Source organism: Pithys albifrons, chromosome 10, assembly GCF_047495875.1.
Source record: "Pithys albifrons albifrons isolate INPA30051 chromosome 10, PitAlb_v1, whole genome shotgun sequence".
Classification (NCBI taxonomy): Eukaryota; Metazoa; Chordata; class Aves; order Passeriformes; family Thamnophilidae; genus Pithys; species Pithys albifrons.
In genome coordinates this window covers 23,615,862-23,640,780 of record NC_092467.1, presented here as the reverse complement: position 1 = coordinate 23,640,780, position 24,919 = coordinate 23,615,862, and the positions used below count along the sequence as shown (strand labels likewise).

At 58.7% G+C, this 24,919-nt stretch overlaps 2 protein-coding genes across 2 annotated transcripts in view; one reads left to right on the top strand and one right to left on the bottom strand.

Annotated features, from left to right (window-relative positions):
- PTCH2 (patched 2) overlaps positions 1-17,358 on the top strand; it is a 21,427-nt gene extending 4,069 nt beyond the window's left edge. Inside the window, 22 exon segments of the mRNA XM_071565152.1 lie at positions 6,382-6,571; positions 6,685-6,754; positions 6,953-7,044; positions 8,963-9,158; positions 9,250-9,371; positions 9,633-9,780; positions 9,977-10,108; positions 10,190-10,345; positions 10,446-10,538; positions 10,620-10,745; positions 10,824-10,942; positions 11,059-11,464; positions 11,549-11,861; positions 12,125-12,267; positions 12,356-12,536; positions 13,031-13,314; positions 13,836-13,973; positions 14,100-14,242; positions 14,529-14,628; positions 15,027-15,272; positions 15,443-15,856; positions 15,961-17,358. Coding sequence (XP_071421253.1) covers positions 6,382-6,571; positions 6,685-6,754; positions 6,953-7,044; positions 8,963-9,158; positions 9,250-9,371; positions 9,633-9,780; positions 9,977-10,108; positions 10,190-10,345; positions 10,446-10,538; positions 10,620-10,745; positions 10,824-10,942; positions 11,059-11,464; positions 11,549-11,861; positions 12,125-12,267; positions 12,356-12,536; positions 13,031-13,314; positions 13,836-13,973; positions 14,100-14,242; positions 14,529-14,628; positions 15,027-15,272; positions 15,443-15,856 — 3,812 coding nt within the window. The 3' untranslated portion in view covers positions 15,961-17,358.
- On the bottom strand, positions 17,266-24,919 carry BTBD19 (BTB domain containing 19). The gene is given in 9 exon segments (XM_071565153.1): positions 17,266-18,205; positions 18,327-18,452; positions 18,631-18,762; positions 19,112-19,180; positions 20,415-20,474; positions 22,009-22,062; positions 22,473-22,710; positions 24,666-24,793; positions 24,795-24,919. Coding segments are annotated over 9 exon segments (1,011 nt in total). The 5' UTR covers positions 24,864-24,919; the 3' UTR covers positions 17,266-18,070.

Sequence of the window (24,919 nt, the reverse complement as noted above, 5' to 3'; positions counted from 1 at the left end):
AAAGAGCTGCTGAGTCTCCCTGGAGAAGACCCTGTCTGTTCCTTGGAAGGGTCAGGGACACCTCAAATGTGCTGGTGGGATGAAATAGGATGTATCTTAAGGGAATGTGTGGAATTTGCTGCCTTATTTCCAGCTTGGGGCATGAAGCTAAGACACCCTCAACCCCCTTGGTGGTAGCTTTTATCCTTCCTTGACCTCTGCAACAGTACTTGGCACAGGGCATCCCCTCCCTGGCACCCAGGACAGGGCTAGGATGCAGCCTGGGGCTCCCCACGCAGCAGGGCAAGCAGGAAAGGAGACCCCAACTGACTCTCTTTGCAGAGAGAGGGGCACAGGGGATGGGAAAGCCACAAAGGAAAGCCAAGGATGGACACTGAACTCCCTCCCCACCATCTGTGTGGCCTCTCTTCCCAGCCCCTGGCCCCACTGTGCATGGTGGGTCCCATGGAGGAGTGCAGGACAGCAGCAGTGAGGGTGAGGGGGATGCCATGGCCATTCCTGGGTGGGCACACAGAGAGGTGGGTGGTCTTGTTGCTGCTGGCGGGTGGGTTTGTGGTGTGGGATGTTTATGCAGGGGCTGGTAAAGAAGTGGGGGAATCTGCGGAACTCTGTGGGGCTAGTGCTAACAATAAGGGGGGGCTCTGATGGCAGCTTGTCCCTGTGTCTGGGACAGCATGATGCCTCCTGGGATGTGGCAGGAGCCGCCCTCACTCCTAATGGGCAGCTCCTGAACTGCCACATCCCTCCTCTGTCCCTAGATGGGCATCCTGGGGAGACAGGGTCCCCATTTCTCTTGTGGTGTGGTGGCACAGGTATTGCTTCACGGGAAGGGAAGGGACAGCCCCTGGGGACCCTCTTGACTGGCCTAGTGGGATTTTTACTTCAGGACCTTGCTGTCCTCTCTGTTTGTAGGGTCTGTGTGTCCTTGGGGACCCTGTTCCTCCATCCCCAGGGGCTTGGAGGAGCGAAGGGCAGCTAGGGCATTGCTGCCATGAAGTGCCGAGTTCCCTGTTATCCCGAAAACCTGTCTGCCTGGCTCTCCCCTTTGCTCCAAAGTCCCCTCTGGCTCCTTCTTCTTGGGGGAGGCAGTAGGAAGGAGGGGAACGGGGGCTCAGCCAGCAAACTCCCACTCACCCAAAGGTGGGGTGCAGGCAGTTCACTTTTATTTATGCATCTTTGGGAGGTGAGTGCAAAACCTCTTGCTCTTCCTTTTCCCTTCTTTGACAGCTTGGTCAGCTTTTTTGGGCTGGAAAATTTTCTAATTAACTCAAAGAGACTGGAGGATTTTACAGTTGGCTGTGGCTTATCTGCCCCTGTCCATTTTGCTTTGCTTTTCGACTTACATATTTTTTTATTTCCTGGAAAGTCTTTTTTTTCTTTTTTTTCCCCCAACTTTTACATATCTACAGACTTAGGGAAGGGACTCTTTTTTGTGTGTTTTAAATGTTATTTGGCGGCTGGGAGGGGGCAGCGCCAGGGCCCAAGAAGAGGGTTTTATTATCTGCCTCTCCCTCGGGCCTGGAAAAGTGGTCTGAGTTCAAAAAATTCATTTCTTGCCTGAATGAAGCCAGCAATGTGGAAAAATTTCACCATTCAGAGGGGGATGAATGTATGTTTCAACCACACATTAAGTGACATTAGCAAGCAGTGGAGTGCCTAATGTGGCCATTTTTCACAGCAGCCAACAGAGGGGGTGATTAGCATAATTAGTACAGGCAGCCCTATACATATGGAAATGGCAAATGCCTAAATGCCAACACCAGTGGAAATTTATGTCAATGCTGACAGGAGTCTTAGCGGTGAATAGTTCCCAACTGAATCCCTCTTTCCCCCCCTCCCCTCTTTTTTTCCCCTCTCTCTTTTTCGGGGGTCGCGCTGTCCCCTCGGAGCTGGCCAGGGCGGTGCGAGCTCCCGGCATTCCCCCTCCGTGCGCTGGGAACAGCCGCCCCGCGATTTGGGGTAATAAAGACATTAATTTAGCTTTTGCCGTTAAACAAAAGAGTTTGGCCGGGGCCGGCGGCTGGGGAGCTGGCCCCAAACGGGCCCTTTCAGCCCCTCTGCCGCTGGCTTTTTGAAGGCATCCCCCTCTTCTGCCTCCCCTCTTTGACTTAGCTGGGAGCCCCTTTGGTGGGGCTGGGTTTAGTTGGAGGTCCCAGTGTAGGGCCGAGCCCTCGTTCATACCTCAGTGCTGCTGGGGACACCCATCTGCCACCCAGCTGCCCCCCTTCCCGGGACCAGCCGTGGGGTGAATGGGGCCAGGAGGACGTGTTTTGACAGGACGGGGCCGCCAGGCTTTTGGCGAGGCTGGCGGTAGCGGCCGGGACAGGTAAAAATGGCTCTTTCAGCGTGCCCTGGGCGAGACTTCCTCCAGAGCAGCATGGGTCCTTTCACTGCCTCCCTAATCCAGCTAATCCGCCCCACAACACTTTGAAGGTGGCCTCCGGCTTGCACGCCGCTCAGCACGGGGAAGCTGCAGCCGGGGGAATGCTTGGGGCGGTGCCTCAGGACCCCCTCCCAGCAGGATGCGGGCTGGGGCATGAGTTGCAGGGTGGTGCTGGCATCCCTCTGATGCCCCTGGGGCTCTACTCACCCAGGGTGGGCACATCTGCCAGTGGGATGCGTTCAGTCTGTGCCGAGGGATAGTGTGACAGGCCAGTGTTTGCCCCTGTGGGTGCCACTTGTAGCAGTGGGGGTGCTGCAGAGGGGAGTGCCCATGGGGATGGCTTTTCCCAGGACCTTGTTCCCCTCCCAGCTGTGCACTTGAACAGTGTTTCCACCCCTAGCACTGGGATGTTGTGCTGTATAAAGGGGGCTGCTCACCGAGGGACCCCCCTTCTTATTGTCTCCAGTTCTTCCCATGCTGGTGGGCACAGCTGGAGCTGGGGTCAGGGCTGCAGCTCTGTGCACCAGCCAAATCTGGGACTCACTGCATTTGTTGCCACATCCTGTAGCTCCATTACAGCAGGCAGGACACGGTCTGATTTTTGGGGTCCAAGTGGGGATATGTACCCAGGGGTGCACCCTCCCCTCCCATCCTGTCCCACCTAGGTCACTCAAGCACTAATGACAGCTGCTGGCAGTGCCTGGATCCTGTCTGCAGTGTGATGGCACTTTTGTTGACCATAGCCCCACACACACTGAGGGGACACAGAGTGGTCCTTGCAGTACCATGTGTCTCCTAGGGGGACACTGGTGCCTCTCTCTTGCCCCCAGCGCCTCCCACATCCCTCCCTCATCTTAACCCATGCCAGGCAGGGAGGGCTCAGTGTGGGGATGGCAGCCTGCCCTGACCCACTGCCCTCCCACTGCCACCCGGACATGCTGCCTGGCACCCTCAGCCTGCTGCCCCCCACCCTTGGGTGCTTGGAGACAGGGCACCATGGGGTTTGCCCACCTCCTGCCCTGCGAAAGTGTGGTGGGATGTCCCCGTGCTGTCCTTGACAGGTGGGATGGCTGCATGGGGGCCAGCCCTTTGCTGGACAGCTTTGCAGCTGTGCTGCAGGCAGCAGGACCTGGCATGGGCTCATCTGACCCGAAACACTCAGAGCTGAGTCTGGGGGCTTCTGGCAGTCCCTGGAATGATAGGGGTGAGCTGGGTTCAGACCCCTTCCTTGACAGGTGGGGGAACACAAGGACTGAGGCTCTGTCTTGGCTGGAGCAGCTGAGGGCACAAGCCAGTTCCACTGGGCAGGGGTCAGCTGGCTGCAGTGCTGTAGATGTGGGTCCTGTGCCAGGAGTGTTTGGGGAGCAGTGACGGGGGGATGGCTCAGGCAGGGTGGCCAGGAAGGGGGCAGGGAGGCTCCTGCTCTGCTCTATAATTTTGTGGCGGATGTTGTAATTATGGAGAGGGCTCCCCTGGCATGGCCCGCAGAGGGAGGCAGCCACACACACAGCTGTCTTCACTGCCAGGGACCCTATCCCCTCCTTGGCACCCGTACCCTCGCTGCTTGGGCATGGCAGGAGTCTGCTCTGCACCCTTGGTATTTGAAATGAGAGTGGGCATGGGGTCCCAGTACACCCTGCAACCCATGGCACCCCAGCGTGAAACCTTCAGCCAGTCGTACCCAGGAGCAATGCCCACCCCAGGGAAGATGCTCCTGCAAGATAGGACTGTCCTGCCTCTAGGCATGACTGCTGTGGGATTTTGGGGGGATGTGAGCATCCGCAGGGTGAAGCCAAATCCTGCTGGGGAGCAGAGTAGACTTAGTAAGCAGGACCGGATGCCTGATTGGAACCAGAGAGCCCTTTGCATGAAAAAGCCAAGGGCTCCCTTTGTTAATTGGAATAAAAAAACCCCACAACAACAACAGAAAAAGAATTTACATACAGTTCCTCATTAACGTGCTCATTGTTGGTATTGGGGTGCCCCCCCCAGTCTCCTCCCCGGCCGGGGGGCTGCGTGCAGCGTGGGGCGTCTTGCCCTGGTCCCGGGCTGGCCGGCCGGCGGGCGCGCGCCTGTTTGAAGTGTCCTTGGCAGCCCTGTGTGCGCTGCCTTGTCTTTTCATGTTGCTCTTTGGTTAATTAGGGTGTTGGAATTTGAGGCTTCCTCACGGCCTTTGAAGCTTGCTGACGGCTTGCAGTGCCCTGTTCCAAATTAACACTAATTACAAGGGATGGCTTTTTATTTTCTCTTTTTTTTTCCTCTCTTTAATTTTTCGGGGGGCTTCCCCCCCCCACCCCACGCTTGCAGATGTGTGGCTCCTCCTGCAGCCATGCTGGGCGGAGATGCCGGCAGGGCACAGCAGGATGCATCCCCTGGGAATGGCAGTGATGCCGGGCACCCCCCATTGCTGTGTCCCACCTCCTGCCTGGGTTCGGTGTGGGTGGCATGGCTGAGATCAGAGCAGCTTGGCACACCTCCTGCCCGACCTCCCACCATGCTGGGAATGGGATGGGCATCCCATTTCCCCCCTTCTTCATGACACCCACCATCCCTATGTCCTTGTCCCCTTGCCCTGGGTGCTGCTCTCCCCTCTGACACACACACAAAAGCCGCAGTCATGTCCCCCCCTCCCTGTCCCTGGCACAACCTCCATCCCAACTGGCATCTGATGGACACCAGCTGCTCTCTGGCCCAGCCAGAAACAATAAAGATGCTTTGCCCTCCCCATTCCCAAAAAGCAGGGAAAAAAACCCCAAAACACCAACCCATATAATAAGTCATTAAAAGGGAAGATTCTGCTCCTTATTTGCGGTCTCGCTCTGGCCTCCTCGATGCTGGCTGGAGGCCAGGCCCGCCGGGGCCCCTGCCTCTTGCTGAGGGAGTGTCCTGGTGCAGATGAATCCTGACCCCACCACTTCCCTGGGGTTGGGCAGGAGCTGGCCTCGCCCCTGCCACCAGCACTGTCTTCGGGTGCACTCGATGCTGGGCACCCTGGGGTACCCCTGGTGGGTGACATTGGGATGGGGGCTACACGCAGCATCCCTCCTGCCCTGGGCAGAGGGTTGGGAGCAGAGCAACTAAGTGGTGCGCTAGGGCGGTGTCTAAGGAACTGCTTCCCACTCTCCTCTGGGCTGTGTCATCGGCCTTTGCTGTGCCAGGAGGGATGGGAGCCCCTTGTTTGAAGGGGATGAGGAGGACAACTGTCCCTGGGATGGTGTTCAACCATGCAAAAGACCATGCAGGGTTTGGTCCCAGCCCCAGCCACGCTGGCTGGGAGGGGATTCCTCTTCCAGGCTGAGGCAGCCACAAATGAAGTCAGACGCTTCTCCCAGAAACCTTAGCCCTGCTGTGCTTGGAGCTTTCCTGGTGCCGTCAATGGCCAAATCTCAGAGCCTTGGCAGGGAAGAGGGATGCTGCCAGCACTGTCTCCCTCTTCTGTCCCCAAACCCCTCCTGGGATAGCCTATACCTGGCAGGGACTTGAGCATGTCTGCCTCTCCTTACACCCATTCCCTGGTCAAAATGCTGCCTGCCTTGGAGTGCCAGGGAGCAGCCAGGCTGGGATGGGGTGTACCCAGCTTTGCTTTCTGTGTCAGGAGCTGGTTTTGGGCATCTGCAGCATCCATAGCAGTGCACAGGTGGGACTGGGCAGGATGCATCCCCTCTTCACCAACCATCTGTCTGTGGGGTGTTTCTGGGGATAGCAAAGCCAACAAGATGTTCTGGGGCTGGAAACAGCCATGTTGGTGGGAAGAGGGATATCTGGTCCAGTGTGTCCTGAGGTGCTCCCTCTTTGGATCCCCTGGCTGTGAGCACCCAGAGGATGCAACAATTAGATAATCCCATATCAAGAAGCCCTCTTGGGTTAACATTTGGTGTTGCAGTGCCTTGCTCCTGCCCATGCGATTCCCTAGGCATCCTGATGGGTGGGACAAGCTGGTGGGATGAGCGTTCTGCCAGCCGTGGCACTGACAGGACACATCATGGTCCCCTCCACAGCGGGCAGCCGGGTGAGCCAGGAGCTGCGCTACACCAAGGAGAAGCTGGGTGAAGAGTCTGTCTACACCTCCCAGATGTTGATCCAGACCCCGAAGAGGGACGGGGACAACATCCTGACGCAGGAGGCCCTGCAGCTCCACCTCGAGGCAGCCCTGGCAGCCAGCAAGGTCCAAGTCTCGCTGTATGGAAAGTGAGTCCAGATGGGGGATTGGGATCCCTGCTGTGCCCTGCAGATCCCACCAGCCCTTGCCATGTCCCCTGTGGGATTATGCCTGTTCTTAGCTCCATCTTTTGCCTTTCCAGATCGTGGGATTTGAACAAGATCTGCTACAAGTCAGGTGTCCCCATCATAGAGAATGGCATGATAGAGAGGGTAAGTCCTGGTCATGGCATGGCCCCCTAGGAGCCCCCCACGGGAGATGAGTCAGAGAATGTCAGTGGATGCACTGTGGTAGGGACAGGGCTTGCCAGCCCCAGGCACTGCAAAGGTGCTGCCAGCTGCCTGTGGGACAGCACAGGTTTGGGAAGCCCAGTCATCCCTGCTGACCCCTCACATTTCCTTCTCCCACAGATGATAGAGAAGCTATTCCCCTGCGTGATCCTGACACCACTGGACTGCTTCTGGGAAGGGTCCAAACTGCAAGGAGGCTCAGCCTATCTCCCGTGAGTTTGTGTGGGGGACCGTTTTGGGTGTGCGGGGCCGTGGGGGAGAGCAGGAGCTGGAGATGCTGCAAAAGGTCTGTGCTTGGCCCTGCCTGCTCCAAGGTACCTCAGTGCTGCTGCAGCTTGTCCTGCTCAGCCCCAGGATAGCCCCATCAGCATCGCTGTCCTGCTGGGTCAAGACTCTTGGGATGGGTCCCTGTTCTTGCCTTCCTGGCTTTGATGGCACAAGCAGGGCTGCACCAGTGCAGGGGAGCTGGCCTGTCCCTGCCATGCCATGCTGTTCTCCCAGCGAGGGATGGGGATGTGGGGACAGTGGCTGTGCCACAGGTAGGTCCCTGTGGCTGCTCCACTCCCACCACCCCCAGCAGCGCTTTATGGGTGCCACAATGGTGAGGAGGCACCCACACTCCTGAGCTGTGCCCTGGGGCACTGAGAGCGCAGAGTCCCTGGGGTGGGTGGCAGGTGACTCCCAGCCAGCTCCTTGCAACGCGGTGGTGGGGCTGGGGACCCGGCGCTGGGCCGGGGGAGAAGACCCCCCCCCGCATTCCTTCTGTTTACGCGTGTGTTTGTCCGGGAGAGCTGGGGCGGCTTGTGCATTGTCAGCAAACGCAGCCCTGCGCTTTCTCATGCTAATGTTGCTCTGAAAGCTGCCCCTTGCCAAACAGATGAAATAGTGGCCTTATTCAGGCTGCTGCGGACAGGAGGAGGGGGAAGGGGCCGCAGCATCCCAGCCAGGACCAGGGGCCTGGTTTCCACCCCCCCCTCCAAGCCCTCGGGTTCTCCCTATCCCAGCCTGGGGAACTGCCAGGAGCAGTGTTTGTGTCAAGCAGGATTCTGGTGGCATCACCTGCCATGGTGGACAGCATTCTGGGGCTGAGGTACATGGTAGATGGGGTGGCACCCACAGCAGTGATGGGACTCCTCTCGTCGCAGCCGAGTGAGTGGGTGCCTGGGCAGGCACCCCGGCTGAGTGCTGGCTAGCCCATGGGGACTTGTCCCCCTTTTAATGCCGAGGGGTGAGCGGGGCGGGAGCTGGGAGAACAAAGAGCAGCAATCTATGGAAAGACAAAAGGATTTGCCCTGGCTCAGTGAAGCAAGCGAAAGCAGATAAAAGGGGCTCTCTTTGGAAGCAGCAGCAGCTCCGGTTGGTATGTGGGAATCTCAAGCGGCCAGCTCTGGCCCAGCCAGCCTTCATGAATTATTAGGCTGTGTTTCTCCCCAGAGCCCACACTTGCTTGGGGCTTTTTCTTCCCCTCTTTGGAGCGCTGGGCTGGGTTATTGGCTTTTTTGTGTGTCCTTTCTGTCTTAAAAAAGAAGCCGAGTAAGGCTGGAAGCTGGCCCCCAGCTCCCCAGGCTAGGGTGGAGGGAGCACAGCATCTAAGACAACGGGAAAAATCCTTTTCTTGGCTACCCAAGTCCTGTAGAGTACTGCTGGACCTCCGAGGAGCTGGTCCACTCCTTGCTTCTAGCCCTGTCCTGAGCGCCCAGAACTTCTGCTGAACCCTAAACTCTCCAGCTTGGGCAGAGATGACAGAAAGGGCTATAGGGGATATTGTGAGCTCTTGACTGCCTGCTCCCCTCTATCAAGATGTTAGCCCATGGGCAGTAATCGGCCTGACTGCTCACACAAAGCGGGGCCAGGCAGCAGGGCCAGCTCCCCCCGCTTTGTCCCAGACTAACAGGATCAGGCATGCTACTTGACTCAGGGCATGGCCCGCTGCGCTGTACAGGGCACGGGGGATGCTGCAGGCGGCTCTGGGAGGGGGTAAGGGATGTGCTGGGGATGGATGCTGCTGCTCTGTATCCTTGCACCCTGCCTTTGAAGGGCATTCCCAGCACCCATAGGATGGGTTGCTGGTGGTGGTGGCACTGCATGTCAGTTTTGGCATCACTCATCACCCCACTCTGCTCTGTCCAGGGGCCGGCCTGACATCCAATGGAGCAACCTGGACCCTCTGCAGCTAATGGAGGAGCTGGGGCAGTTCACATCCCTGGAAGGCTTCAAAGAGCTGCTGGACAAGGCAGAGGTGGGGCAGGCTTACATGGAGCGGCCCTGTCTGGACCCCCAGGACCCCCAGTGCCCCCCTAGTGCCCCCAACAAGCAGAGCCAGCAGGTGAGCCACAGTCCATGAGGACTGGGAAGGGTATGGGAGCTTACTGCTTTCCTGCCTGCCTCACGGTCTTGACACCTCCCTCTACCTGCAGAGCCCCGACATTCCAGCTGAACTCTCGGGAGGCTGCCATGGCTTTTCCAGGAAGTTCATGCGCTGGCAGCAGGAGCTGATTTTAGGTGGCACGACCAAAGACTCCCAGGGCAAGCTGCTACGGTGAGAGCTGATGCAGTGCGGGCATTCCCAGGCACAGTACAGGAAACCTGCCCTGGCTGCAGGAGGGGCTGTGGGGCTGGCAAATGTATGGGGCTAGTGAGCAGGGCAGTGCTTTGGAGCAAGGAGAGGCAGGGGAACAGGATACCTGGGTTCTCTCCTGAGTGTCTGTGGTGGGCTGAGTGCCGTGGGGTGGGGGATGGACCCATTCTACATCCTGGGGCGCTGCAGCCGGTCCCAGCAAGGTGTGTGCCTGTCCCCCAGCGCCGAGGCCCTGCAGACCATGTTCCTCCTCATGAGCCCCCGGCAGCTCTACGAGCACTTCAAGGATGACTACGAGATCCATGACATCAGCTGGAGCGAGGAGAAGGCAGGAGCCATCCTGGAGGCCTGGCAGAGGAAATTTGTGGAGGTGGGCACCAGGAACAGCCCCAACATGGGGCTGTGCATGGCATCCCCATGTGCCCAGATTTTCTGTGGCCATGAGTCCTGGAATACTCTCTTGTGGTCAGTGGCAATGCTGACACCCTGAGAATGGCTCTGGGGTGGGTGTACTGTAGAGCAAGGGCGAGGTCTTGACTCCTCTAACGGGGGTGCACCTCCAACAGCTGGCACAGGACTCCATCCCCGCCAACGCCACACAGAGTGTCCACGCTTTCTCCACCACCACGCTCAATGACATCATGAAGTCCTTCTCTGACGTCAGTGCCATCCGGGTGGCTGGGGGCTACCTCCTCATGGTGCGTGTGTCCCTTCTCTGTGTCCTCTGCCATCCCTCTGTTGCCTGCCCCATCCCCGCTAACCCCACTGTGCTCTTCCAGCTGGCCTATGCCTGTGTCACCATGCTGCGGTGGGACTGCTCCAAGTCCCAAGGGGCCGTGGGCCTGGCTGGGGTCCTGCTTGTGGCTCTCTCCGTTGCCTCTGGCCTGGGGCTTTGCTCACTGCTGGGCATCTCCTTCAACGCAGCCACCACTCAGGTATGTGCTGTGGCAAGAGCCAGGTATTGCAGGGTGTGTGGAACCCTGGGGACTGGGTAGTGGCTGTGTCTGTCTGCTGACACCAACTGCTCTGCGGCAGGTCCTGCCCTTCCTGGCCCTTGGCATTGGCGTGGATGACATGTTCCTCTTGGCTCATGCCTTCACTGAGACCAGCCAGCACATCCCCTTCAAGGTGAGCACAGAGCACTTTCCAGAGGCTCGCCTCCCACTTCCCTGTGGCCTCTCTTATCATCCCCTCTCTTTGTCCCTGCAGGAGCGGACGGGTGAGTGTTTGAAGCGCACAGGGACCAGTGTGGCTCTCACCTCCATTAGCAACATGATTGCCTTCTTCATGGCAGCCCTCGTGCCCATCCCTGCCCTGCGTGCTTTCTCCCTCCAGGTAGGGCCACAGTCCATCCCTGGGGGATGGGATGCACTGTCCAGACCCCTGCTCTGATATGTCTCCCACTACCTGCAGGCTGCAGTGGTTGTTGTATTCAACTTTGCCATGGTGCTGTTTGTGTTCCCTGCTATCCTGAGCCTAGACCTGCACCGCCGGGAGAAACGCCGGCTCGACATCCTCTGCTGCTTCTACAGGTATCAGTGCTGGGCTGGCTGGGATGGAACTGTGACCCCACGGTTCCCCCCAAGAAGCATGAAGTGACTAAACATCTTCTCATCCTTCCCTCTCTTCTCGTTTACTCTCCCCACAGCCCTTGCTCCTCACGGATCATCCAGATTCAGCCGCAAGAGCTTGCTGATGCCAACGACAACCATGCCTGCCATCCATCCCCTTATGGGCACCCCAGCATGGCCACCAGCACCCAGATCACCACTACTGTGCAAGCTTTCACCCGATGTGACCCCTCAGGCCACCACATCGTCACTGTCCTGCCACCCACCTCCCAAGTGTGCACCTCACCTGCTGTCCTCCTGCCTGCCACTGACCCCCTGGGCTCTCAGGTCTTTGCCCCATCCAGCTCCACCCGGGATCTGCTAGCCCAATTGGATGAGGCCAAGGGTAGGCGGGAGTGTGTCCCCCTGCCCTTCTGCCGCTGGAGCCTTGCTGACTTCGCCCGGGAGAAGTATGCCCCACTCCTCATGCGGACCCGGACTAAGGTGAGGTGGGGGCAGCCCGAGGGGTGCCAGTCAGGGTGGGTGGATGGCACAGGACCCTGCCTGACACCCCCACTGTCCCTGCAGGCAGTAGTGGTGGTGCTGTTCCTGGCGCTTCTGGGACTCAGTCTCTATGGCACCACCATGGTGCATGATGGCCTCTACCTTACGGACATTGTGCCACGGGACACCAAGGCGCACGCCTTCATCTCGGCCCAGTTCAAGTACTTCTCCTTCTACAACATGTTCATTGTCACCAAGGGTGGCTTCCACTACCCGGGTGCCCAAGCTGCCCTGCTGAGCCTGCACCAGGCCTTCAGCACCGTCAAGTATGTGGTGCGGGAAGGCAACCGTGACCTGCCCAAGATGTGGCTCCATTACTTCCAGGACTGGCTACGAGGTGAGAGCCATGCCTTTTCTTCCTGATCTCTCCTGCTCAAGAACCCTCTCCCCAGCCTTAATGCTCCCTGCTGACCTGGGAATGCCTTCCCTGGTGTGCAGCATCCTGGTGAGGGTAGTCCCGAAGTGTCCACCACTCGAACCTGAGTCCTGGGGTTTCTGTGTGTGCCCATCCCGCTGGGACCATGCTCCCTGGGTCACATGGGGTGGTATGCGGGATGATGTGCCCCCAGGGATGCTAACTCCCCCATGCTGCATCCCCAGGGCTGCAGGCCACCTTCGACAGGGACTGGCAGGCCGGGCGCATCACCTATGATAGCTATCGCAATGGCTCTGAGGACGGGGCACTGGCATACAAACTCCTAATCCAGACTGGCAACAAGAAGGAGCCCTTCAACTTCAATCAGGTGCGTGGGGACAGGGCTGGGGTGACTGGGCTGGAGGCAACTCTGTGCCTGCTGCCCAGCTCATGCCCACTTATGGTCTCTCCCGTAGCTGACCACCCGGCGGCTGGTGGATGAGAATGGCATCATCCCTCCTGACACCTTCTATATCTGCCTGACGGTGTGGGCCAGCAATGACCCCCTGGGCTTTGCCGCCTCTCAGGCCAACTTCTACCCACCACCACCTGAGTGGATTCATGACAAGTACGACACCACAGGCGAGAACCTAAGAAGTGAGTGAGCACGGAGGGCTCCCCATAGCCCTCTCCTGCCCCTGCATCTTCCTGCAGAGTACCCCACTCCCGACACCTTTTTGCCCTGAAGGGAAACGCCCCACCATCCTTCATCCTGTCTGGTGTAAACTGCCTTGCTTCACTGGGCCCCACTTTGATCCCCCTGCACTCCACACCCTGAGCAGCCCTCTGTACACTCCCTATGTCCTTAGCACACAGCAACACCCCTACTGCAGCTCATGAGCATCTTGCTGCAAAGAAGCCCCTCTATTCTCCTTCTGCTCCCTGTGACCCACTACCCCACAAGCATCCTGCAGGCAGGGAAATGCCCTTGTCCTTGCCGTCAGTCTGCTCCCCAAACACTCCCCAGACCCATGGTACACATGTAGGCATCAGGCTGCCCAGGCCACACTCAGACTGATGTGACTAGTGCTTTCATGCTGCCTGTACTTCCATACTTGCCTGTACCCTCATACTACCTGTTATCTCCCCAGTCCCAGCAGCCCAGCCGCTGGAGTTCGCCCAGTTCCCTTTCTACTTGAGTGGGCTGCGCCGCACATCCGACTTCGTGGAGGCGATTGAGAGTGTGCGGGCCATCTGCCGGGAGGCCGCCCAGCGCCATGGCGTGCTGAGCTACCCCAGCGGATACCCCTTCCTCTTCTGGGAGCAGTACATCGGCCTGCGGCACTGGTTCCTGCTGGCCATCAGCATCCTGCTGGCTTGCACCTTCCTCGTCTGTGCCCTGCTGCTGCTCAACCCCTGGACAGCTGGCATCATTGTGAGTATGCACCCTGATTCGTGGGGACAGTCCTGATGGGTGGGGTCAGGGGCATCCAGCCTTTCTCCCATCCTGCTGAGTCGCCCTTGGTACCTGCTTCATGGGAATTGGGTGATGGGGTGGCCAGGGGCACCCTGAGAGGAAGGGACACCCATGTAGGGTTGGAAGTGGGTAGTGGGCTCCTGTATGGAGGGAACAGTTACATTGCTGATGAAGGGAGCATGTGGAGGGTACAGGGGGACCCAGGGACATCAGCAAAGAAGAGGGTGGCAGTGAGCAGGGGACCAATATGGATGGATTAGGGGCACCCCTTATGAAGGGAACATGTGTAGTGAGTTTGAGGATGTTCATGCAGAGCAGGGTAAGGGCCACGCCCAACAGATGGGACAGTGGGTCACCCCAAATACAGGGAAGAGGGTCAGTGAGATGAGGCTCACCTATATGGAGCAGTAGGATCAGGCCTGCCAGGCAGAGGGCATAGCCACTCAGAGCCACCCCTCACTGACCTCACCACCCCTCAGGTCTCCATCCTGGCCATGATGGCTGTGGAACTGTTTGGCATCATGGGCCTGATGGGCATCAAGTTGAGCGCCATCCCAGTGGTCATCCTCATTGCCTCAGTGGGAATTGGTGTGGAGTTCACTGTTCACGTGGCCCTGGTGAGTACGGGCATACCCCAGTTCCCACTCCCTGGCACCCTCACCCCCTTGGCCATATGCCGATGGGTGGCCCATGATGGGTGGCACACAGGGACAAGCTCCGCATGACATCCCCTTTCCACTCAGGGCTTCCTGACAGCTGTGGGGAGCCGGAACGTGCGCTCAGCTGCAGCTCTGGAGCACACCTTTGCCCCCGTGATGGATGGTGCTGTCTCCACCCTCCTGGGTGTCCTCATGCTGGCCGGCTCCGAGTTTGACTTCATCATGAGGTGAGCAGTGAAGGAGGATAAACCAGCCACTTGCTGCCCCCCAAAACCTTTGGCAATGGGAGCTGGTGAGTGTGGCAGTTCCTCTGGCTGGCAGCAGGGATGTGAGGCAGCCAATGAGGATGAGTCTTGCTGGGAACACCTATTCCATCTTTCAGGGAGACTGGGGAGACATGGGAGGGCCAGGTGGTGTGGTGTGGGAAGCTATGTTTGGGCTGGGACATAATTCATGATGGCTGTGCCTGCTTACCCCATCTGCCTGTGACACCCTCCCCATCCCTCCCCCCAGGTACTTCTTTGCAGTGCTGACCATCCTGACGCTGCTGGGGCTGCTCAACGGGCTGGTGCTGCTGCCCGTCCTGCTCTCTGTCATTGGGCCACCTCCTGAGGTACAAGAATCCCCATCCTGCCTATCTCTGGCCCTCCATAACCCTGTACCCACCTCTCTTCCCTCACATTGCCCCACACCCTGTCTCCACCCTATACCCATCCTTGCCTTGCCCAGTCCCAGCCTTGTTTCTGACTCCATCCCTCACCTGGTACCATTCCTTCTTTACCCCATCCTTTTTTTTGACCCATATCCAACTTGCCCTATACCTACCTGACTCCATTCCTGCCTCACTCCACACTTGACTTCCCCGATCTCTCCCTGACCTATTTGATCCCATCCCTGCTTCATTTGGTATCACCTGCATCCCCATCCTCACATCAATTCCTGCTTTCTACTTCTCCACACTCCTCCATCCCTGTATGTCCTGGCTCTTCTAACACTGTCTTCTCTCCCCAGGCATCCCTGGTCGATAATGGCCCCTGCCTAACCCCACCAGAGTCGGTGCCCCCCTGCCTGGGCCCTGGGGGGCTGTATGTCCGGCGCACTCCAGCCTGGCCTGCCACCTTCTCTGAGCCCTCAGACACGGAGCACTACACGGAGGGCATGGGGCCGGGCAGCCCTCGAGGACCCTTCATTGTGCCCCCCACCCCAGCACACATCCTACTGGAGGCTGGCAAGGACCCCAGATTCCCCCGCATCACTGTGAGTGTCCCTGCCCATTGTGGCATTGCTGGCTCCCCTGTATCTGCTGGGAGAGGGTCATAGATAGAGCTGGAGGATGTGTGCCCATGTGTCCCCTGTGGTGCTGGTTGTGTTGCTGGAGGGATGCCCAGTATGACTAGGGATCCTCATGCTTCATATTTCACCTCCAGGTGCTGAAGCCCTACAAGGACAGCCTGGAGGTTCAGGGGAAGAAGGAATCTTCTGGCCCACAGCCTGCACCCACCCTGGCCTTTGGGGAGCCGTGCCCTACACTGCCCCGAGAGCACCTGCAGCCCTGCCCGCCGGGCACCCACTCAGCCCCCACTGCAGCCCTGCCCACCTACAGCACCCACCTGCAGGGTCCTGCCGGCAGCTACACCACCGTCACAGCCACCGCATCGGTGACAGTGGCCCTGCACCCCACACTGCCTGGCTCCTACCCCAGCTTCGGCCCCGAGGGTTTCACTGGTGGCGAGCGGGACTGCCTGGATGAGTCCAGTGTGCCCAGTACCAGCAGCACCACTGTGCCCGATGCCTTTGAGATGCAGAACATGGGACACAATGGGGCAGGTGCCCAGTGCTAGGTGAGCATGGGGACACACTACCCCAGGACTGATGCATGGCAGAGTGGGGGTGAGGTGTGTGTGGTAAGACCCTGCTGACTCCCCAAATCTCTCTCTCTCTGCAGGATGCTGGTTCCTGGGCAGAGCATCTCCCCCGCACCCAGTGGGCACAGGAGGGTGCAGAGCGGGGTTACCCGCATTGTGCTGCTAATTGCCGGAGTGGTCTCGGCCAAGGAGGACCAGCCCCCCTGCACCCTGCAACAGGGCCTGGTAGGGCAGGCTGGAACTTCTATGCAAGCTGTGTGCAGGCCACGTTGTGCTCGCGTGTCCCTCACTTGAGGCTGTGCCATTGGTGCCGTGTCCTGTCACCCAGGGTTTGGGGTTGTCATGCCCTGGGCTTGTTGCCCCCCAGAAATGGAAGCACTAACTCCCCCCTCTGTTTCTGGAGCTGCTGGCAAGGTGGACTTGGTGCCATGCCAGCTCCCCCTCTGTGGGGTCACTGCCTGCTCCCTATCACCTCCTCCTGGGACTACTCATCCCAGGCCATGAGCTGGGGTACCCCAGCAGGGTGCCCTGATGCCCCCTGTCCTGGTAAGGGGGCAGCCCCAGAGCCAGCTGTGCCCTGGTGTGCCAGGGACAAGGCCTGGGATGGGCACCCCCTCCTTTATTTATTGCAAAGGGAAACTATCTATAGAGAGATATATATTTTTAAGCTTATTTTTAAAGATTTATTTCTCAGCCTACAGCCTCGCCCTGCTGCCCAGAGTGCAGGCAGGGAGCGGGCAGACCCTTTGCCAGTGCAGGGCTGTTCGCCAGAGGCAACAGGAGCCCAAGGGCCCAGACCCGGTTCATGCGCCCACTCCATGGGCAGCTCAGCCCCTCCAATGTGCTACTCTGTGCCTCAGTTTCCCCAGTGGCAAGCATGGAAGGGCTGGACATCTTGGATCTGCCACAGTGGAGAAAGGGAGCCTGTTGCCTGTTGCTCCCCACTGCACAGGCAGGACTTGGGAAGGGTCCTTGCTGTGCCAAGTCCCTGAATTGCCCCACGATCACAGGCCCTCATGCCACACTTGTGCTCTGCCCAGGTGATGGCACATGCTGGAGCATGCACGGGACAGTGAATGCTGACGTGGGCTCCCACGGTGCCACGTCTTACTGGGAAACCATATTTCTCACCATGTCCCCATGCAATGGGGCTGTCCCTGCAGCCAGCCCCTGCTCCTGTCCCCGTCCCCATCCCCATCCTGGGCACCGTTCGCGCCGTTACCCAGCACTTTAACTCCAGCGGTGTTTGCCGTGCCTGCAGCCCCAGCCCCCCATGCCGCCAGACACTGCCACTGAGCAGGGGTGGCCTCGGGGACCCTGCCCCCGTGCCAGGCGTGGGCACAGTGGGCAGCCTTCCCCCCAGCACGCCATCTAAGTTATTTATATCAAAGAGAGCAAAGGTTTATTTTTGTAGTTTGTACAGGCGGTAGTGGGGACTGAAGGTTTATTTTTAAAGAGTAAATATATATATTATATATAAATTACTTGCTGTGTCCAGCTCTTTCTCACGGGAGCTGCAGCTGGAGCGGGGTTGTGTGTGCTTGAGGCAGACCCAGCTGTGTGTGTGCACACGCAATGTGGGGCACAAAGGGGGCTACACAGTGTCTGTAAGTGTGTGCGTGGCAGATGGGGGGCTGGTAGCCTGTGTCTTTATGTATGTGTGTGTGTGGCCTGCTGGCAGGGCTTGGAGGCGCTCAGGGGTGGGAGCCCATCTTTGCTGTGGTGCGTGCAGAGATGCCCCGTGTTGCCTCTCCCACTTGTCCCCCTCCCAAGACCCAGGGTCCCCCAACCCACTGCCGTGGAGGGCCGTGTCTCTGCCCAGGCAGGTGCTGGAGCTCTCTCACTGCACCACAGCCCCGCCGCCAGGGGAGGGCAGCACGGCCCCTAGTGAAGGGGGACTTCACCCTGGGTCCCCATCCCAAGCGAACCCCGACAGCCCTGCCACCCCTGGGTCACTGCTTGGGCTGCCTGCTGTGTCCTCGTACCCATCCCATAGCCGAGCTCTACCCTGCCCCCAGTCCCTGCATCACTTTTTGGGGTGACTTTGGCATCCTGCCCTGGCCCTGACACTGTAGCATAGGACAAAGATCCTTATCATTGCTCTTGGCCACAGCAGCATCAGTGCTCAGCCCCACAGCCTGCCCCATTGCAGAGCCCCTGGCTGGGCTGGATGAAACTTGTTGCCCAGCCCTACTTGGCGTGTGGCTCAAGGTGACGATGATGGTCACGGGGCCGTGTGCCATGGCGGGGCCGGCAGAGGCGAGAGGGTACCCCACTGCCCTTCCTCAGTGCATGAGCACGCCAGGCTGCCACAATGCTCTCCACCTGTGGGGATGGAGAGAGGGCATTAGCATGGCCAGACTCTGGTTTCCCCCAAAACTCACCCTGCAGCATCGTCCAGCCCCAGAGTTGACCCAGGACACCTCAAGAACAGACCGCAGCTTACCGGGATGAGCAGATCCTGCTGATTGTGGCTCTCCAGTGTCATCAATTCGCTAGGTGCCAGCAAGGGCAGACGCAGCTCCTGCACAGGCAGAGCAGCCACCTCAGGCACTGGACGCTCCAGGACAGCCTGTCAGACAGCAGGGTGTGAGGGATGGGGCTGCTGATGTCCTGGGCGCTGGGAGAGGCAGAAGTTTGGGGGGAGCGACCCAGTTTTTGTGTTCATCACACAGCCCTGGGACAAGGTGTCTGGGTTTCCAGCCTGGGCTGGTGGGGGTCCTGGGCGGTCGCTGCTGCATTACACTCACCGAGCTGACATGGGCCCACTCCCGCACAGCCTGCACCAGGTCCAGCTCATCCATGGCCAGGCGGTCGCTGCGCAGCACCCGTGCCAGCACCACATCCGAGAGCTCACGGAAGCCCTGTGTCCGCACCACTGCCTGCCAGCACACCACAGCACTGGGACACTTGAACCAGGACCTCACACAATCACCCCCCCTCATCCAGAGGTCATTGGACCCATCCTGGTGCCATCCCTGCCTGGCAAAACAGCATCCCTCCACCCAGACCTCAATCCCTTGGCACCCCAGTACCCCCAGCCTGCCTCTGCCTAGCACCCAGCATCTTCTCTCCCAATACCATTCGCTCCTTTTCCCAGGCTCCAGGAGCCCCATTCTAAGGGGCCTTGCTCCCTTGCCTCATGCTGTGTCCCACAGTGTTCTCCATGCCATGTGCTCCTTGTCCCCTGGAGTACCCTGCACCATGCTCCCCCATCACCTGCTGCCGTACCGCAGTGCAGCCCTCGATGAAGGCCAGGCAGTGCTGTTGGAGGTCTGTCTGCCCATAAGTCACCGCAGCCTGTGGGGCAACACAGACACCTGCAAATGCGTCTGGGGCAGGACATGTACAGAGCCATGGGCACTCTCAGGGACCCAGGTGAGGCAAACATCTCTATGAGTGAGTGCCATGGTGAGGGTGTGGGGAGGAAGGGGACTTTCTGGCCTCCCCTATGGCAAAGGTTTTGGTGGCCCTAATGCCCACAATGGTCATTCCATCCCACTGTCAGCAGCAGACAAAGTTTTTCACTGCTGCTCAGGAGTATCACCCAGCCCATAGTAGCAGAGAAGCCCTGCTTGTGTTGCTTTCACAAGGTCACACTGTGGGCACGTGGGCCCATCAGTTCCCAGTGCCCCTTGTGTGGGCACGGAGTCTGCTTACAGCCACCCTGCAAAAGCCCTATTACCTGGTGCCAGCCCCAGCCTGATCCATAACTGCTATCCCCTACTGCAGCAGGAATTTGGAGTGTTCTCGTTTTCTCCCAGCCCTACTGAGCAATGCTTGTCCCAGGGCTGGCACTGCCCATCTAGGCCCCTCTGGTGGCAGCCCCTGTGTGCAGGATACTCGGGACCAGCACAGACAGGGTGAACATCACATCCCCCTCCACCACAGCAGGGGACCCAGCACTGACGCAAGCGAGGAGGGAAGGCGAGCTGTTTTCTTCAGGTTTGTTTTGTTCTGGGGTTTTGGGGTTTCTTGTTTTGTTTCCTCCAGGCCAGTTTTAGCTCTGTTTATGCCACAGTGGTCTGGCATCACATCTGGCTGGAACTCTGTGCTCTGGGGCAGGCACCTCACCCCAAGAGGAGCCTTTCTGCTTGTGGGGGATGAAACAAATCCCCTTTCTCTAGGGAACAGCCTTGGTCCCACCAGGTAGCATGGCAGAGCCATTAGGACCTCCGTAAGGCTATTTTTAGGTGCCCCAACTCTCAGCAGGGGTTTGGGGACTGGCTCCCAGAAACCCAGTGCCTCCCAGTTTCATGCAGATGATAGCAAGGCCCTGGCAAGGGGGAGTTCTGGCCAGCGCTGGCTCAGCGCAGTATGAGGACATCTCTGACAGGCTCCAGTAGCCCCAGTATCCCTTGCAACCCTGGTACAATGTACCTGGGAAATGGCAGGGCATCTTGATGGACCAAGGCTGGGTAGAAAATCCTGCTGCACCATCCACCTGAGAACAGGAAGGTCAGGCATGCTCCTGCCCCAAAATTTTACAGGTTACTTTTAACCCTTTGTGACACTACTGGGGTGTCATTCTTACCTGCAGGGCCTCGCAGACCTGCTCCACACTCAGTGTGTCCTTGATGAACTTGACGCAGAGCTGGAAGGCAGATAGGGAGAGGGTGGGGAGAATGGGAACCCAACTCTGCCATCCCCATGCAACTGCCAGCATGCCCTGAGTCTCCAGGACATGGGATATGGGGTAGAGGCACTTGCAGCCCCATCAGAGTTTCATAAGATAGCAATGGGTTATGGAATGAGGTCTCACAGCATGGCTGTAGACAGTCAGCTTGGCCCCTGATTAAGCCAGGGACCAAGCTTGATGTGACCAAACCCAGCAAACCTGACAGTCCCAGATGGGTCCCCTAACCCTGTCTACAGACAACAGTCATGTTCTGCCATAGGGGACAATCCTGGTGCCAGGTGCAGTGCATTGGGTGACCCTAGCCTCAACCCAGCCCTGCCTGCCAGCTGTGCTCTGCCTGTGACTGCTATGGAACCAGCATCTCTACTTGCATCCCACACATGAGTGATGCAGGTTAGATGTAGCCAGACCTGCACACTTACCGGCAAGTGAGATCTCATTCCTGCCCACCTCTGCCTGCCAGAGTCCTGGGAAACCCAAGATGTCACATGCAGGGAGGAGTCAGCTGGGGCAGAAGGGCCCTGAGTCACTGGCAGGAGAGATATGAGGTCACCCAACACGAGGTCACCCTACGTCTGGGGACACAGTCACAGGCTTCCCTGGCTGTCCATGGTCAGCCCCCTTTCCTCCCACACCCACCTCATGTCTCTCCCCAGTCCAGGTCATCCCCCTGAGGATGCATTTGCTGGGTGGTGGGATGTGACTAGTGTGGCTGGAGCACTGAGTCCCTCCTTTTTCCAACACCTTTTATGTCCCTTCCCTGCCCAGAATGTTTGACAGCTCTGTGCCACATCTGGCCTTTGTCCCCACAGGGTGATAGGGCAGGTCCCATCCCACCACCCTGGCACACAGCAGCCCATGGTTCGTCAGCTCCCGAGGTCCTCCCCATGGTGGGAAGGGAGAGGAAGTCCTGGTGCTAGACAGCAGGTCACGCATTCAGCCTGCTGTAATTCAGGAAACAGCCTGATGACGTGGCCTGGCCACCCTCCCAAACACCAAGCTCCTCCAGCTCCCTGTCCCCTCCTCATGTGGCTCCCACCCATCCTCTTTGCTCCCTGCTGCCTTCTCAAAAGCTTCCCACCTGAGGGAGCATCCCCTGGGCAACACCACAGCTGGGGAACTGACTGTTCAAAGAATCGGGGTTTTCTTTACTGCATTGTCTGCCAGATGACCAGAGAGCATGCATGGGCAACAGCGCAGGGGCTTTCCTGCTGCGTGGGAGACATGAAAGCCCACGGCCTTTCCCATGATTTCCCAGGATTCCCCTGTGGGATTTCTGGCCACTGGTGCACCCCCTCAAGGGGGATCCCACTAGAGAAACCTTCCAGGATTGAGAAGCAGGACTAAGCCTGCATTGGACTTAAGTGATGCACCATGGGGCTTTCCTCAGAGCCACCTCCAGCCACCAGCCATGCAGGGACCATCTTTGGGTGCTCCCCAGCACAGGGACACTTAGAGACCACCGTCCCCAGTCTAAACAGGGATGTACCTTGCAAAGGTCGGGTAAGCCATACTCCACTGATGAGGTCAGCACCTCCAGCACCTGCAGGCAAAAGGGACCTTATGAGAATCAATGTGCAGGGCCATAGATGGGCATGTCAGCCCAGTGGCAACAGCATGCGTGCTCCTGCTCTGTGGGAGCTTCCAGGTGGGGTATGGGGCACAAGGCTGCCATGTGCAGGCAAATTTAGGTCTCCTACTGTGGTGACCCCAATCCCAGCATCCAGAGTGTGCACAGCCCATTGTTCCAAGGCTGGGACAAGGTGCTCTGGACACCCCACTGTGCTTTTCTGGAGTGAGACTCCACACACTCACTGCACTGTTAGCCAGACAGAAAGCATCATGCAGACCATTTCCTCCAATTTTGGCACACCAAGATCTGCAAAGCACCCCTTATCCCTGCAGCCCCCTGTTGTCCCTCCCATGTCCATGGTCCCCACCAGTCCCACTCACGATGTGGCTGTTGAGGGTGACACTGTTGGTGTAGAGGAATTCAATGACAGCCAGGAAGACCTCAGGCTGCACGTTGCCCAGGATGAAGGGGCCTTGGGGTGGGACACTGCTGGAGGAGTCTTGGCTGCCCACTGGCACCTGGGTGAGCATCCCATGGAAAGCCTGGCAGCGGCATGCCAGCACACAGCGGTGTGCAAACACCTTCTGCTGCTCCCGGCCCACCACGAACATCACATCGCTGCGGGGAAGAGGGGACTGTGAGGGATGAGGTGCTTGGAAAGCAAGGACACAGGATGCCCTGGGCTGGGACAGGTCATACATGAAGGGACCTGGTGAGTGCCTGTCTCTAGGGAGCAGTACCCTTTAATTCTAATTCAGGGCCTTGTCCCAACAGGGCCACAGAGGGGACCTTGTTGGTGGCTCCTTGCAGCCACCTGAATGCTGCAGGCAAGGTAAGACAGGTCCTCTGGAAAGCACAGAGGGCCATAGGTACCAGCACAGACATCCCTGAGTGCTAGCACTGAGCAGGGCAGAGAAAAACCAGGGACAGCTGAAGAAAGTAACTTTCTCTTTTGGCACAGCAGAGCAAAGGAAAGCATGGCTGTCACCTGGATCAGCCTCCTTGACTCATGGGAACTGACTCATTGTCTCAGGGATGCAAGGCCTCCAACATTGCTGCTGGTAGGGCTGGCACTGGCCCTCCCCAGACCTGTGGGATAGGGCAGCCTGTGGCACAAGGAACATCCTGTTGTCCTGGTCCCCTAAAACTCCCCAGAAAGGTTCCCTAGCTCCATGGTCCCAGGAAAGATGGGGAAAGATCAGGGGAAGGTGAGTAGACGAAGGGCAGAGAGTCTCCAGTCTGTAAGTACCTGTGGCCATGGCCCATTCATCCCCTTGTCCCTCCCTCCATCCCAACAGGCCAATGAGGAGAAGACATGCCACCCAAACTCTGGCTGCCATGAGGACATGCATAAACTCATGGCCCAACCCTCACAGTGTCTCACAGGGAAGCGGATGTGCCCAGCAGAAGGAAGGGCACTTGGGTCATCCCAAGTGTCTATGGGGAAAGACACAGCCGGAGTATGCTGAATGATGTGAGCAGAGCCTAACAGGTCCTCCATGACCACTACTGCAAGGGGGACCATGATAAACCATTCTGTGGTTGAGGTCCACAGGCCAAGAAGGGCAAGCAGGATGCAAGGCTGGGAGATGTGGGATGCAAGCTGAGATTATATCCTGCAAGGTCTGGGATGCAGGACACAGGCTGCAGGATGTAGAACAAAGGTGTGGAATACAGGCTGAAGGAGAAAGGATGCAGGATATGGGATGAAGTAGGTGGATGCAGAGCACAGATTTCGGGTTGCAGGATGCAGAATGAAGGATGCAAGGATGAGGGGTGCAGGATGCAAGACATGAGCCACAGGACTGACAACTGCTTCTCCACTGCCTGACAGTGTGGCTGGGGAGTTTTCGCTGGAATTTCTCTTCTGGGTGGCCAAAAGTTTCAGCAGTGATGGGGATTTCCTCAGATAGCTCTGGAATTTGTGCCAGATCTCAGCAGGAAGTGGGTAAAGAGAACAGGCAGGACATACCATGCTGGTAAGGGGTAGCTAAGGCAACGGCTCTCTGTCTCTGCTCACCACTCTGGGAGGAGGTGGTAGGGACAGCCAGGCTGTCACTTGCCCTCCAGAGTGCAGGGAGGTTGGAAGTAAAGCCCGGGTGAAGCTGGGGTGGCACAGGAGGTGACAGGAGGTTTCCCCTGGGGAGCGCAGTGAATGCAATACCCCCATTCCTAGCAAGGGCAGGAGACTCAGCATGGGATTTATACTGGGACGCTGCCTTACCCTGTTGGGCCCATGCCTGAGGATAGAGGGAGTTAGGGCACACCTGGGGCTTTTCCCTCCTCCATAGAGATGGTGGCTGTCCTTGAGGGGGCTACACCTGGGCAGCCCTGGGCTCCTGTTGCCATGAGGGTGTGTGGGGACCACTGCACAAGCCTTGCGGGATGACCCACGGGGTGCCCAAGCCATGTTGTCCCCACCAGCTGCCCCGAAGCTCCCTGAACGGCCTGCACGCCCAACACCCCAGCACGGCGCGGGGCCGCAGGACAGCACCGAGCGGGGCCGCAGGACAGCACCGAGCGGGGCAGGGGCTTCGACGTGGCCGGGGGGCGGCGGCATCCCCGGCCCTCACCTGAACTGGGGGTTGTTGACCAGGACGCGGAGGGCAGTGGTGAAGGCGGACACGTCGCCCTGCAGCCGCGCCGAGCCGGGGTCGGCCATGGGCTGCCTCAGGGAGGGAGGAGGCGGCGGAAGGAGGAAGGAGGGAAGCGGGAGGCCGGCCGGGCTGAGGAGGCCGCGGGAAGGGAGCCAGCGTTGCGTCGCATGACATGGCCCATTGCTGGCGAAACGTGGCCGGCAGCGCTGGGGCTGGAGGGGAGGCTGGGC